This window comes from Watersipora subatra, chromosome 11 (genome assembly GCF_963576615.1).
Source record: "Watersipora subatra chromosome 11, tzWatSuba1.1, whole genome shotgun sequence".
Taxonomy (NCBI): domain Eukaryota; kingdom Metazoa; phylum Bryozoa; class Gymnolaemata; order Cheilostomatida; family Watersiporidae; genus Watersipora; species Watersipora subatra.
In genome coordinates, this window is record NC_088718.1 from 39,826,196 (window position 1) to 39,841,541 (window position 15,346).

The window sequence follows — 15,346 nt, forward strand, 5'->3', positions numbered from 1 at the left end:
GCAGATGTTATTGTGCTCAATGCCCCAATGACTATTGGAATTACAGTTGTTCTTACATCTCAGCTTTTTTCAATCTCTTCTCCAAGAGGGAGATCTTTCTCCACTTTTTCTTTGCTGGCTATATTGTAGTCATTGGGTGCTGCTATATCTATTATAGTAGCCCTTTTGTTCTCCTGTCCACCACCACTATATCTGGTTGGTTTGCTAGGACATGCTTGTCAGTTCGGATGTAGAAGTCCTAGAGGATCTTAGCGCAGTCATTCTCATTGACCTTACCAGGAGCTTCCCACCAGTTTTGTGGTTTATTAAGGCCATACTCATTACATAGACTTCTGCACACAACACCTGCAACATGATTATCCCGTTTAGTGTATGCATTTCCTGCTAGCTGCTTGCATCTACTGATGATGTGTTGGATGGTCTCAGGTGCATCTTTGCACAGTCTGCATCTAGGATTGTTTCTAGTGTAATAGATTTTTGTTTGGAGTTGTTTTGTGGGGAGCACTTGCTCCTGGGCTGCCATAAGTAGCGACTCTGTATTGGCCATTAGGTTCCCTTTGTTCAGCCACATATATGTCTGGTGAGGATCGCCAACCTTAAATATTTGTCGGTGGTATGCACCATGAAGAGGTTTCATGTGCCAGTCAATTTCCTCATCATCACTGCGAAGCTCCATTGTCAGAGCAGCCGATTGAAATTCAGCTAGCAACTTATCTGTGGTGGCCATGGAGACTGCATAAGCTTTAATGCTTTGTTCTTCCTCTTTCACTGTCTGCTGCACACTTTTGAGTTCCCTAAACCCATCTTTCTTATCGAGATACAATCTAGTAGTATCAGATTATGGGTGGAGTGCTCCATGTATTGTAAGCAGTTTGCGAGTTGCTATTTCGGTGTCTCTGATCTATATATAGGCTATTTATATAGGCTATATATACATACATATATATGTATATATATAAATATATATATATAGGCTATATATAAATACATATATATATATAGATCAGGAACAACGCCGGGTCGCACAGCTAGTATATATATATATATATATATATATATATATATATATATATATATATATATATACATGTACTAGCTGCATTACCCGTATATGGGAACAGATTCACGTACAGCAAAAGGTTTATTGAGAGTTGTCTTTCATACTGTAAAACAACTCGAAATATGCAATCTACTGAAATTTTTGCCCTGATCAGACTATGCATACACATATGCAGTCATACATGTCAATAATGTTGAGAAGAACAATGGAAATCTGCAATGTGTTTTACAGTTAGTCTACAATGCATCAGTATATATACTTATACTTATATATATATAAGTATATATATATATACTTAGTGAAACTACATCTCGCCATCCAAGCTACATGATCAGTTAGATAAGAGCATTTTTATTATCTGCAAAAGTAATTATTCAGGGGCAAATGACTCCTCATTTTTATCATACTGTAGGTTTTCTTTAAAACCATTTAAAGTAAACTGGTGACTTGTAGCTTGTAGTGAATGTGAAAGACTAGCAGACAGATCTATAGATGATTTTACTACCTACCGGATCTTCGATGAGTATGAGAAAAATAACGTACCAAACCCGTGGATGGAGGCAGGAATAAAGAGCTGCGAGTAAGTTATTTTATTCTTCTTACTTTCATTTTACTTACCTTGGTAGCTCTTTACTTACCTTTGTAATTTTTTACATATCTTGGTGGTTCTTTACTTAGCTTTGTAACTGTTCACCAGCTTATGCGGTTCTGTACTTACCGCTGTACATTGTTTCTTTTTTGTGATTCTCTGTCGTGGTTCTATTCCGTCTTCCTAATTTATTTGCCATTTTCTCTCAAATTATTTTATTAATTTTATGTTGTTATTATTAGTAAATTTGCACAAGTTTGCATAGTTTATACACCTATCATGTATCTTTCTAGAATTAATCAATCCGGGTGTTGTTGGTTGAGCACACTAAGCACACTACTGAAACTGTCTCCCCACATCTCTATTTATCATTGATGTATTTTATACATTGTCCTTCATTTCCGTATTTTGTTACAAGATCAGGAAGACAACTCCGTTATTTCTCTTTGAGCTGTTCTCCTTATATCGCAGAAGACAACTTTAGATTTTAACCATTCGACTGGTAAACTGACATATCTTTAAACAGTGCTTCTTTTTTTTATGAATTATTTTTGATACAATTTTGTCCTACTAACCAATGGAGTCATTTTCTCGTGTTTAATAAGTAACATTTAGGAGCTTCTTTGTTACTCCCTTTTGCTATTGACATCAGCTTACTGGAACTTTGCGAAGTTATGTGCCTCTAATGACATATATTTTATTTTGCGTATGTTTATGATTGTTGGAATAAAACCTTTAATGTAGCCTCAGATACGTCGCTATGTCTCAAATGATTTAAAAATCAGTTAGTTAAAACATATTCCATTATTTTTCTCTAAACGCTGTGTAAACATATAAGTACTCGATGCTGATGATTGGCCAAAGAAGAGATCATATATTTGTCACTTACACACAGAAAGCACTATTGATGTCATATTGGGAGAAGTCTAGTAACATCTTTTTCTTATTAGTGTTTTAATTGCCTTCAAGTTTTATCGATTTTAATCTTAAAATATCCTGGCAGTCAAATCACCTGAAACAACTAACAAAACCTCAAATTCTAGAAAAAATATCTATATTTTCTGATAAAATCTACATAAATTTGATTTGATCACATCTTTAAGGATAAGTTTAGCTTCATACAGTAGTTACCCAACACATTTGTGTTATTTTTATCACATTGGAGTCAAGTTTCATCGTCACCAAACTGAATACTCAAACCGTTATTTGATGTTTTCTGATTACATGGTAGTAGGTCACAATCTGCTATTAAAAATGCGTAACAGTTGGCAACTAACTACATATTCAGTAGTTGCTATCCTATGTTTCCTTTCACCGTTTACTGTATTTCAGGGAATTTCGATGGGCGTATCAGTGTTTCCAGCACTGTAAAGATAACCTTGAGTCAGGAGTTCAGTATAGCTATCCTCCTCGCTACAGTCATCTTGAGGCTATTCTATATAAATACTGCGAGCCACGATGGTCACCTACTAAGAGTATGTAACACCTTGTAGTCAGTCAGTCAAACCTCAGCAAGCGCGAGTAAAAAAAATAATCAGGGCAAACGACTTCAAGTTTTTTATCTCACATTATTATCATTTAGACCCTAAACTGCTTAAAACTTTAACCATGATTAACAACCTATTTTTATGCGATATAGATGTTAGGTATTTATTAAATTTTATTGTTTATATTTTATTATGTGGGTTATATTTATATATCTTTATAGATGTTCTTTAGATTTCAATTGAACTTGTGCTCTGTCACCCTTTCATATATTCACCAGCTAGTGGGTGTACCACAGTAACAATTTAAAACTATTGTAGAGTACACTATAGGATTTTAGACTTTGTCCTATTATTATAAAATGTGTTGTTATAATTAGACACGCGTACGAGTTAATTTCCAAAATTTAATGTTGTAAGTAATTTTAACTTTTAGATAAAACAAACTGCAGTTCTTGCAAGTTGGCTCTCAAGCACATCATTTTATTTTTGAAAAACTCATGTTCATTTGTGTAGTTGTTTGCAGGTTTTTACTGCTATGCAAAAAAACAAAAAGTAATGAATTCAACCTCGCCAACAGCTTTAAACCGTTATTGTTATACTATGTATAACAATGATGGTTTAAGGCTTTATTGAAGGTTCATGACATACCTTCAATAAATCACATTATGCTATATCTTGTATGTATGATGGGGAGTGGAGTCATCGAAGACTAACTCAATGGAATGAGCTGATTAGCCAGACATCGTAGTCTCTCTCTATGAGTAAACTGAGTCACCTTTTATTTGAAAACCTTTTACATGGTTTGATAGCATATGTACATAATTACTTATTAAAAGTATTTGTAATATTCGTGATAGTTACTTTTAAAGAAACTTATAAAAGCATCATCTCTTCTGGATGTCAAAAATATTTATATATTTATTTGTTACAAATTTATACTCGCTTTGATCATATATGTAATTGTAAACTACGAAAAAATTAAAACCGTTGGAGTGTAACCATATAACCATCATATAACCATCATATAACCATCATATAACCATCATATAACCATCATATAACCATCATATAACCATCATATAACCATCATATAACCATCATATAACCATCATATAACCATCATATAACCATCATATAGCCATCATATAGCCATCATATAACCATCATATAACCATCATATAACCATCATATAACCATCATATAACCATCATATAACCATCATATAACCATCATATAACCATCATATAACCATCATATAACCATCATATAACCATCATATAACCATCATATAACCATCATATAACCATCATATAACCATCATATAACCATCATATAACCATCATATAACCATCATATAACCATCATATAACCATCATATAACCATCATATAACCATCATATAACCATCATATAACCATCATATAACCATCATATAACCATCATATAACCATCATATAGCCATCATATAGCCATCATATAACCATCATATAACCATCATATAACCATCATATAACCATCATATAACCATCATATAACCATCATATAACCATCATATAACCATCATATAACCATCATATAACCATCATATAACCATCATATAACCATCATATAACCATCATATAACCATCATATAACCATCATATAACCATCATATAACCATCATATAACCATCATATAACCATCATATAACCATCATATAACCATCATATAACCATCATATAACCTTCATATAACCATCATATAACCATCATATAACCATCATTACATATTACAAATATTTGTAATATATAATGATAAGAAACTGTATGAAAGTATCGTTTCTTTTGGGTATCAACAATATTTGAATATTTATTTATTACATATTGAATTATTACATATATTTACTCGTTCTGATTATATATGTAATTGTAAACTACGAAAAAATTAAAACCGTTGAAGGGTTTCAGTAGAGAACTGAAAGCTGTATTTCTGTCTTTGTGAATGCTGTATTTCTATTGCAGTTTACGGTGATGTCACTGTTGTCACAAAGCTACATTCTTGTAGCATGAAACATCATCTAAGAGTAACTCTATAGGTAGATCTATGAATGTATTGGTTTTCCAGGTTGCAGGATGGCTGACACTAGAATATGTGACAAGTTACATACAAAAAGGCTCTGTGGTGTGGATCTGGAAAAGTAAGAAGATTCACTTACTTCGTAATAATATACAACTTTGGATCCTTTTCATCAACAAAGTTACTCACATGCTCATATATATGCTAATTAAAATTAATGTGAATTAAAAACTAAGTTTGCAGCTCACAGAAATATAGTTTGCATGTTTTGATGTAAGTTAGTATTACTAAAATGCTTATTAAAAAGAACTCTACACTGAACATATATCCATGAGGTAAAATAATAACAATATAAGGAGAAAAGTTCTTGTCTACCTGAAGTTTGTAGTGACTTTTGGCTAAATATTTTTTCTTTTTACCTATATATCACGCAGATAAATATATATATATATATATATATATATATATATATATATATATATATATATATATATATACATGTTCTAAATATCTGATCTGTATATTTAAATTAGGTACTTAGATTATGTAAATATTTGAATACATGTATAAAGATACATGTATTTAATATATCTATACAATATTTGTATTTTTAAATCTGAGTGTTTGTCTTTTTGTGAAACCCTGTGTCCAGTTATAGCAACTGAAGTCTAGCAATGAAAAATCCACACATCACTGGATTTGATCTCAGGACCTCTAGATCTAGAGGTGGCTAACAACTACCGGGCCACTAAGTTACACAGAATACAATGGATTCATTGAACAAGAAGTCATAACGTTGTTTAAGATACTCACACTTGAAGCGCTTGCTTGAGGTTAATAACTAACACTGTTAACTGTTACGCGTAATAATTGTTAAACTGGCCCAAAACGCAGGTATTGTTTTAGTAAAGATTTAGTTTTTCAGGTAAGTCACTAAAATTTATTAGGTAAGTATTCTGTTACCCGTACAACACTGGATATTCGGCTAGTTATTCTATATATATGCATCCAAAGTTTGTTGTTGTCTGTTCGGATGTCTGCCTGTCTAGTTATAATTATTAAAATCTTGGAAGGAAAAGCTTGGAAGATTATATTGTCTCCGTGGAAAGAGCCTCGACATTATCTCTACGTTCGGTCAGACAAAGACAGTACGATATCTCATTTTTACATTTGTACCAGTATCGAGAGATACCAGTATCGTCGTATTCAAAGTTTTGATGGATAGCTTTTGTTGGAACAGTAACCTTTTTCCTACACACACTTCTATGCACGACTTATTATTAATTCAAAATTTTCAGGATTTTTATTTTGTTTTCTCAGTCCGTATTAATTGTATCATTACCAAGTCATCTTTTATTGTAATCGTAGCAAAGCAGACTTAATTCAGTCATTACTTGCTAATTATTTCACATTTACATTTAAACACTTATAGTTGTTTTTTTGGTTTTTGCTTTATTTGACCTGCACAAAACACTTTGCTCATAATATGAAGTTTGAAAGTTACAATTGTTTGACAAATTTTGAAAACCTTTACAGTTGTTTTATTTTTTCTCTTAATTTATTTAAACTGCACAAAACACTTTTCTCATGATATGAAGTTTGAAAGTTAGAATGGCAACTGTCGTTATATGTTAAATCAAAGTAAACTTTTTGTGTAAAGACTTTTATTACCCGAGCAACGCCGGGCATTCAGTAGAATATCTATAAATCTCAATGTTTATCTATCGTTCATCTGTTTAGGTGCAGCAAGAATGTTTTAGCGACAAAATTCACTTTCATGCTGGTTTCAAACTCGCGACACTGAAAAGCACACGTAACCACAAGGTTAAGCCATTCATATCATCCTCATGGCTTTTACCATATACTGTCCGTATATCCTTTTCAGATTGCACATGCTAAATGTGCGCTTTTCATTACACGGTGTCCTCGCCTTGGCCTTTTTTGCCTTGTAATGTGGAAGAAGATGTTGTTCTGTCCTTGCCATACGATATCAACAAAAATTTATCTCAAAATTCAGATTTGGCAGTCAGTGTGCTGAATACATTGGAATAAAAAATATGCCGACATGCTCCCACAACGCATAAAAAAATACAATGCTCATTTTTCCAGTTCAGAGTTATTCGTTATTAGTTATAGTGAAAGCGAAATCGGAAACAAGTGATAAAATTTTAGCCGGTGAAAAAGCAAAAGTTTAGTAAAATAATTACTAAAACTTAGCTTTAAGTAGGCCTATGTAGCTAAACTCATTCAACTTAAATTCAACATTTATATTATACGTCTGTCTTGAAGGTAAGAACTCCCTACGGTACGTACTGCATGTAGTACATTGTAATGTTACAGTTTCTTGCAGATCATAATCGCTAAACATTACAATTACTATAGGTAATTATAGTTAATAAGGCTAACATATTATTTTGTGACTAATTTTTAATATGTACAGTGCGTATATAAAAGTTTGATGATTTCTACTAGGGGGTGTTGGCGTTAGATAATTATTATGGTTTTTTATAGCCCTCTATAAAACATTTTCACCTTACAATGTCAACACTGAAATGAATTAAAATCACATTGCGAGAGTCCACACGTGTATTAATTAATATTACCTTTCGTGTTGGTTATTTTTTTGAAACTTTAAAATAAAGCTAATTTTTTTACAATTACATTATTTTTCTAATTTATAACTTTTAAATGTGCCATTTCAATTTCAAATGTCTCACTACCAGCTCCAAATTGTAGTTTTTTTCTGGTGGTGATCGCTAAAAACTATTACATTAAAAACTTATACACGTAGACTGTTGTATTATCTCGAATAGGAATTGCATCTACATTTTCTCCGTTTGGTCAGACAAAGCATCAAACAAAAATTGTCCGATATCTCATTTTTACGTTTGTACCAGTATCGAGAGGTACCAATAGCATTGTATTCAAAGGTTGGATGAATAACTTCGGTTAAAACAGTAACCCTTTTTATACACACACTTCTATGTAATCATTGTAATTAATATTCATTAATTTTATTTTGTTTTCTCAAAAAATTTTAAAAGCCATTTCACAGTTCATTACTTTTTTTTCAATTTTTAAATGTGATGCTTCAAATTTCCTATTACCACCTCCAATATCTGTTTTTTTCTCGTGGCGATCGCTAAGAACTATTAAACTTGAAACTTTCACACCTGGACTGTAATTGTATTATTTTGAGTGGAAATTGCGTCTATATTTTTCCTCCGTTTGGTCAGACCAAGCATTGGCCAAAACAGTCCGATATCTCATTTTCAGGTTACTGGTACCTCTCGATATCTCATTTTCTCGATACTGATACCTTTCGATACTGGTACCAGTATCGAGAGGTGCCAGTATCGTCATATTCAAAGGTTGGATGAACAGCTTTGCTTGCAACAGGAACATTTTTATACATACACTTATATGTAATCATTGTTATTATTAATTCAACATATTCATTATTTTATTTTCTCAGTTCGCAATAATTGTATGAGTATCAAATCAATTTTCAATGCAATCATTGGAGCAAAGCAGACTATTTAGCCAATTAATTAATTAATTACCTGCTAATTATTTACCTGCTAATTAATTATTTACCTGCTAATTATTTACCTGCTAACTATTTACCTGCTAATTATTTTACATTTAACAACTTTACAGTTGTTTTATTTTTCTCTTAATTTATTTGAACTGCACAAAATACTTTTCTCATGGTATGAAGTTTAAAAGTTAAAATGGTAAATGTTGTATATGTTAAATAAGAATAAATTTTCTGTCCAAAAACCTTTTTATAGTTTGTGTGCGTAATTTAAGTAATTATGGTAAAAAGAAAACTCTAAACTACGAGTTGAGTATATTAAAACTGAAGGATTTTTATTACTAACATTTCTCGTGGCACTTACATATATATATTTATATACATTTATAGCATGCAAGCAGCATGTTGATTATTTATGTATGAATGTAAACTAAAATTTGACAAAAATGAGTAGTGTTATCAACATATCACAACACATATTGTGATGTCATATTGGTGCATTGGGAAAACAACTCTTAATATGTTGAATTTTTCATGAAGGCTCAAAATGAGTGCATATGCTAGCACGGATTAGCATCAAATCAGTTCAGTTGAGGATTAAAAACCTCGGGTTATAAAGAAATACCTAAAGTTTTACATTTCTCACCATCAAACACCCTGCTGCTGCTCTTTTCCTGTATAATGATCACCATTAGTCTCATATTCTGTTCGTTTATACAGTAGGTTATATAACCTAGCAGGCAGCTATCAAATGTACCAGAGGAAGGCAAATCATTTCTTCCAATTCCAACTTCCATATTTATCTAATTCTTTTCTGTAAGAAACTCCTAGTTCTGCTAAGTGTTTTAGTTTTTATAATTTACCTTTATTGCAGCTACAAGAGATGCACAGAGGATGTACTGAGGGAGTCTGGGCAGGACTGCAGCGGTGTGTGCACTCCTGCAAGCCGATTCTATTCAACACTTCTCTTTCAGTGGGACATGGAATGCAAACTTAAGACAGCCATTGATGGTAGATGTGGAGACTACATCAACCTTTTCTGTTTCGGAGATTTGAAGGTTAGCAAATAAAAATTGGTCATTCAGCGTGTCTCAAAGAGTTACCAACTGGCTAAAATTGTTTTTAAAAGTTTGATGCGATTTCGTTCGAATAAAATTTTATACAACCAAAGCTATACATATATGATTGCTTCATTCTAATATAAGTTTCATAAGTTATAATGATGTGTGCATATATTCTTGTAAGAATTCATTGTGATTTATTAAATTCAACCTGCACTTAAAGACTTACAACATCTTTACTTGAAGCAAATAGAGCATCTAAAATAGTATAAAAATGAAATTAGTAAAATAAGTCGATAAAATTTAAATCAACAAAAGGAAATGTTAACCCTTACATTACTGATAAATGGAAGCGAAGGCCCTACAATGCATAGGCGCCGACAAGAATATACATGCAGTAATAATATAATATAATGCATAATGAATTATCTTAGTTGATATATTTTTATTTGTTTACACTTTATTTGTAATGTTTACTGGCTTTATCACTTTGAATTAAAATCTAGGGCATAGATATATGCCCAGGGCATAGATATATACCAAGGCATAGAAATATACCCAAGGCATAAATATATACCAAGGCATATAAATATACCCAAGGCATAGATATATACCCAAGGCATAGATATATACCCTATGCATAGATATATACCCAATGCATAGATATATACCCAAGACATAGATATATACCCAGGGCAAAGATATATACCCAAGGCATAGATATATACCCTATGCATAGATATATACCCAATGCATAGATATATACCCAAGGCATAGATATATACCCAAGACATAGATATATAACCAAGGCAAAGATATATACCAAAGGCATAGATATATACTCAATGCATAGATATATACCTAAGGCAAAGATATATACTCAAGGCATAGATATATACTCAATGCATAGATATATACCTAAGGCAAAGTTATATACTCAAGGCATAGATATATACTCAATGCATAGATATATATACCCAATGCATAGATATATACTCAAGGCATAGATGTATACTCAATGCATAGATATATACCCAGTGCATAGATGTAGTCTATGTAATACATTGTAAATTATATTTAATGCAAGCACTTGATTGACAGCTGTTTCTAGTTTCTTTACTCACATCCATTTGCTGTTTTTCCACGCAAGTTGTAAGTACTGATGCATGCTACACAAAGCTATGGTTTCTGCTAGGAGTTGTTCGCTCCTAAAGTTACTTCTCTTCGCAAAGATGCTGCCTTTCAATGACGTGTGGCATTTATCTGATTACAAATTAAACAGTACCAACTTAAAGTTTGACTTGCAACAAAACTCACATTACAGTTATTTGGTATCAAAAGATCTACCATGTCTTAATCCGCTGTGTTGTAGGTGCAAGATATGTGGAAATGTGATTACAAGCTCTTAAAAGCTCAAAAAACGAACAGTTAATCACTGCCACCATGAAAACGCTGTAGATTGGAATCCCTTTCCAAAATGGCTCAAATAGAACGTTATTAAACACGATGGCTTCTGTTTACACTTTCATGCAACCTCATTCGTCCAAATATTTTTACAAATAAACTTCATGCATTCAATAAAACCATGTCTATTGTCCTTACACGTCTATTTCATCACCATTGTCATGTGGTCACTTTGAGCACTGATATCTCAAAACCCAACGTTAGCTCGAAGGGGTGTCTGGGGTGCATATCATCCTCTGATAAACATGACGAGCCTGTTGGTCACCTGTGATAGTCGAAAAACGCTGCAGAAATTGCTCGCGCAATTTAGCAGGAAGTGTGGGCCATATGATCAGATTACGACTAGATGATTAGACCAGGCTGAAACGGAACTGTAATGTAGCGAACATTTATATTTGATACAGGCTTTGCGGTAGAACCCGAAGTATTTGTCGTAAACTAGTGCTACGAGACGTTTTACATTGAGCCTTTTATTGGCCTTAAATTTTACGTGATAACATCACGTGTCAAAACAATAACCACAATGTTTGAGTACTCTATCGAAATAAAGAGATTCCAAACTATGGCGTTTCCATGATGGCTGCGATTAACTGTTCGCTTTTGGGCTGTTAAGGGCTTGTAATCACGTTTCCACATATTTTGCACCTACAACACAACAGAGTAAGACATGGTGAACCTTTTGATACCAAATAACTGTAATGTGAATTTTGTTGCAAGTCAACCTTGGAAGAAAGTATGGCAGCTGATCATCTGCTTTATTAGGGACAACTTTATTAGGTGAACTTTATTAGCTGCCAAAGAAGCAGACAACTCCTAGTTATCTCAGCTTGAGCTAGAGTAGAATGATGAGATCATCATTATTGCAGGATACAGACTTGAGCTGGGGGATATTTGATAGAATGAATGAGGATCCTCTGTTGCAAAATTTAGAAGATTTCTGTCCGTAAGTTGTCTGCTCTCTCCTGCATATCTTAGCCTTTGTGCACTTTCCGCAATCAGTTTGAGCAGGATATATAAATGCCATTTACCTTTTCTGTATTCCTATGTTTTTATATTATTTTTTGCAAGCTTATGCTTCCTTTATTATAAAATTATTGTTTATTTTTAAAAGCAATTAAACTATACTTCCAAAGTTCTGAAACTGTAAAATTGACTATTTCCATTTCATGGGATAACAACTTCCAATAATCTCTTTAATAGTCGGATGCTATTCTGAGCTAGCATAGTATTGTAACAATTAGACTTTGAAGAGAAAATATTGTTAGCTTAATTCACATAGCTCTAGTGATAGTCTAATTTATGATATGGTTAACTACTGGGGTTTGATCAATTCTTGACATAGCGTGACAGGTGGTCAAATTACTATATGCGCAGGAGTGCATAAAAACCAACTTACAGCAATTAGTAGTAATTGAAAAGATGACTAAATTATGCAATCTGCACCAATTGCCAAGAATGTTATGCCAGAAACATGGAACAGCTTATAAGTTAGAAGAAAGACTATTTACATACCAAAATCTTTGAGTGTAATTCATGTATAAATCTTTGCCTTCATTAGGTTACTCACTGCACATTCATTCACAAGCACCTGTCAAAGGAAATGTGTTGCATTAAGCGTTCTCCCTCATGTCACTGTCTTATCCTACACATTACCCTAATCTAATTTTATACATTTGACAAAAAATAATTTGTTCTCATATTTTATAAAAATTGTTTCTTTTATAAAACGATCGGCATTCAGTAACAGAACCCCATGTATTGTGCCAAACAAATTTTGAAGATATTGCCGCATTACTAGCATTTGTAAGTTTCACATTATAGTTGACAACGGAAAGGTAAGGCCTTCTACCTAAGTTTATTTGTATAACTTTGCCAGATTGCCAGATAATCGGGTGTCTAATTTCACTGCTAATCTTCCTGGATGTTTGCTTACATACTGAGGAAGTAATTGCTATAAGGTAATGCATAGCTTCCGACAAGCCTCTCACAAGACGCAAAGATTTCCTACAAAAATTACTGCGTTTTATAGAAGACTGGAAGACCCATTGGTATGTTTAGGAGATACAGTGAACACATCGCTCATGTACTTTGGCTTCAACTTAACAAAACCTTGCATAAGCGTCCAGCAGGAAATAAAAGATATTCAACAGCTCTGGGGTGACATCATTCACCCTTTTTGTCAAGGAAGGTCACCAGGAACAGTAAGTTATCTTCTCCCCACACTTTGTTGATCCAAAGCCAAGCGATAAATCTTCAATTCTAATCAATGGAATAAACCACAACTAGGATTATTAGATATCGCAGGGGTGCAGTTATGTGGCCACCAAACTTTTATTAGGATAACAATTTACACTTGACGTATTAATTCAACTTTTCCAAAGAAGGACGACATAGCCAATAAGTGTGATTTTGTGCTCAATGACACAGCATAGTTTACTACTTGCTGTTTTTACTATTATTAGTACAAGTGACGCGTAGCTATACTAGCTTAGTAGCTATACTAGCTTAGTAGCTATACTAGCTTAGTAGCTATACTAGCTTAGTAGCTATACTAGCTTAGTAGCTATACTAGCTTAGTAGCTATACTAGCTTAGTAGCTATAGTAGCTTAGTAGCTATACTAGCTTAGTAGCTATACTAGCTTAGTAGCTATACTAGCTTAGTAGCTATACTAATAGCTATAGTAGTTTTTCATTTTCTCTAAGTTTTTTATCAATGGTTTGCTAAGAGCGTATAGTGCGTTACATTGCGTCATTATGACAGCGTTGATAAAGGTGTAAAGGTGATACTTCATGCTGCTGGAATTCTGATCATACAAACGACGGTCTTTGAATTCATTGAATTCTAATCGGAATTCTGACGAACTAGTAGTTACAGTTATGTAACTACTAGTGTTATGATCTAGTCAATAGAATGCAGTCGCACTAACAATACTAGCTTATTCTCTAGAGCAGTTGGCTTGCTAGAAAAATTCGCTAGAAAACCAAAATACTGAAAAAACATAAAAATGTATGCATTTAATTCATACAATTACAATGTTTTACAAAGTGAATAGGGTGGTGATTTCACACCTGTATGAGGTCAACACCCTAAAGTCTACAGAGGTTCAACACCTCTGTATCTATGATTGTATGACCTTTTGCGGTATCTGCACACCTGTCTGTCATTATCTGCTGAGTAAGTTATTTGTGCTTTAGCTAACTGGCAAGAGTACCTGACCAGCAGTGGTAAAACAACGGACGTTATCAAGATGGTTGATTTGCATGAAAATTCAGAAGTTCAAATATTTTTTTGTTTGGCACATCAAATCTAGATGAGTGCACAATGTGGATTACATTAAAAACAACATTCATCATATTGAAAAAAGAGTTTCCAGTTTGCTTCAGTGTCTACACATTTTGTCATATTTACTTGATGGACTACATTTTAATCTGACGCAATTTTGTTGTGGAAACTTCTTAACCGTTTGACTATTTGGCGCATGACTAGTTGGATAGATTGATGACAAAAACTACTAATGAAAAAACTACTAACTACTATTGCTCGTTTGGCGAGCTGTCAAAAGGCTAACTAAAATTTTTTTTGATAAGAAATTGTTATCAGGCTGACATTCGTATCCAGTAAAGCTGTGTAACTTTTGTTTAGGATAAACCTATGGCTAGTCTGAAGGCAGATGCTACTGTCGGTGTAACTGTAGACACGTCGTTATTAAATATGGTATTTGGGCTACCTATTGCTAAAGCCTTTACACATATATTTTGTTCTGTTCTCCATTATTACCCATTATTAGTGACATATTCATGAAAATTAATTATTTTTTGACTTTTGACTTTATTTTTTTTTACCTGCCAGTGTAAAAAAATGCAACATTGTAAATCAATAATTTTTAACTTAAATACATTTAAACTGTGCAAATTATATTATATTATTATACAAATTATATATAAATTATATTATTATAGCTGAGTGAATCCTTTTTGTTAACTCAGCTTGTATGAGGCAGCAAAAAGAAAATAGTCAACCATGTCTAAGAACGCCATTACAAAAAGGCAGACCAAAGAGGAGGAATTCTAAATAATGTTTGGCATAAAGCA

At 32.9% G+C, this 15,346-nt stretch overlaps 1 protein-coding gene across 1 annotated transcript in view; it reads left to right on the forward strand.

Moving 5' to 3' along the window:
• Positions 1-15,346, forward strand: part of LOC137408359 (uncharacterized) — a 35,879-nt gene that overhangs the window by 13,851 nt on the left and 6,682 nt on the right. The window contains exons 4-9 of the mRNA XM_068094857.1: positions 1,514-1,640; positions 2,982-3,124; positions 5,239-5,311; positions 9,603-9,786; positions 12,120-12,196; positions 13,283-13,454. Of these exons, the coding sequence (XP_067950958.1) occupies positions 1,514-1,640; positions 2,982-3,124; positions 5,239-5,311; positions 9,603-9,786; positions 12,120-12,196; positions 13,283-13,454 (776 nt within the window). The remainder of the gene's footprint in view (positions 1-1,513; positions 1,641-2,981; positions 3,125-5,238; positions 5,312-9,602; positions 9,787-12,119; positions 12,197-13,282; positions 13,455-15,346) is intronic.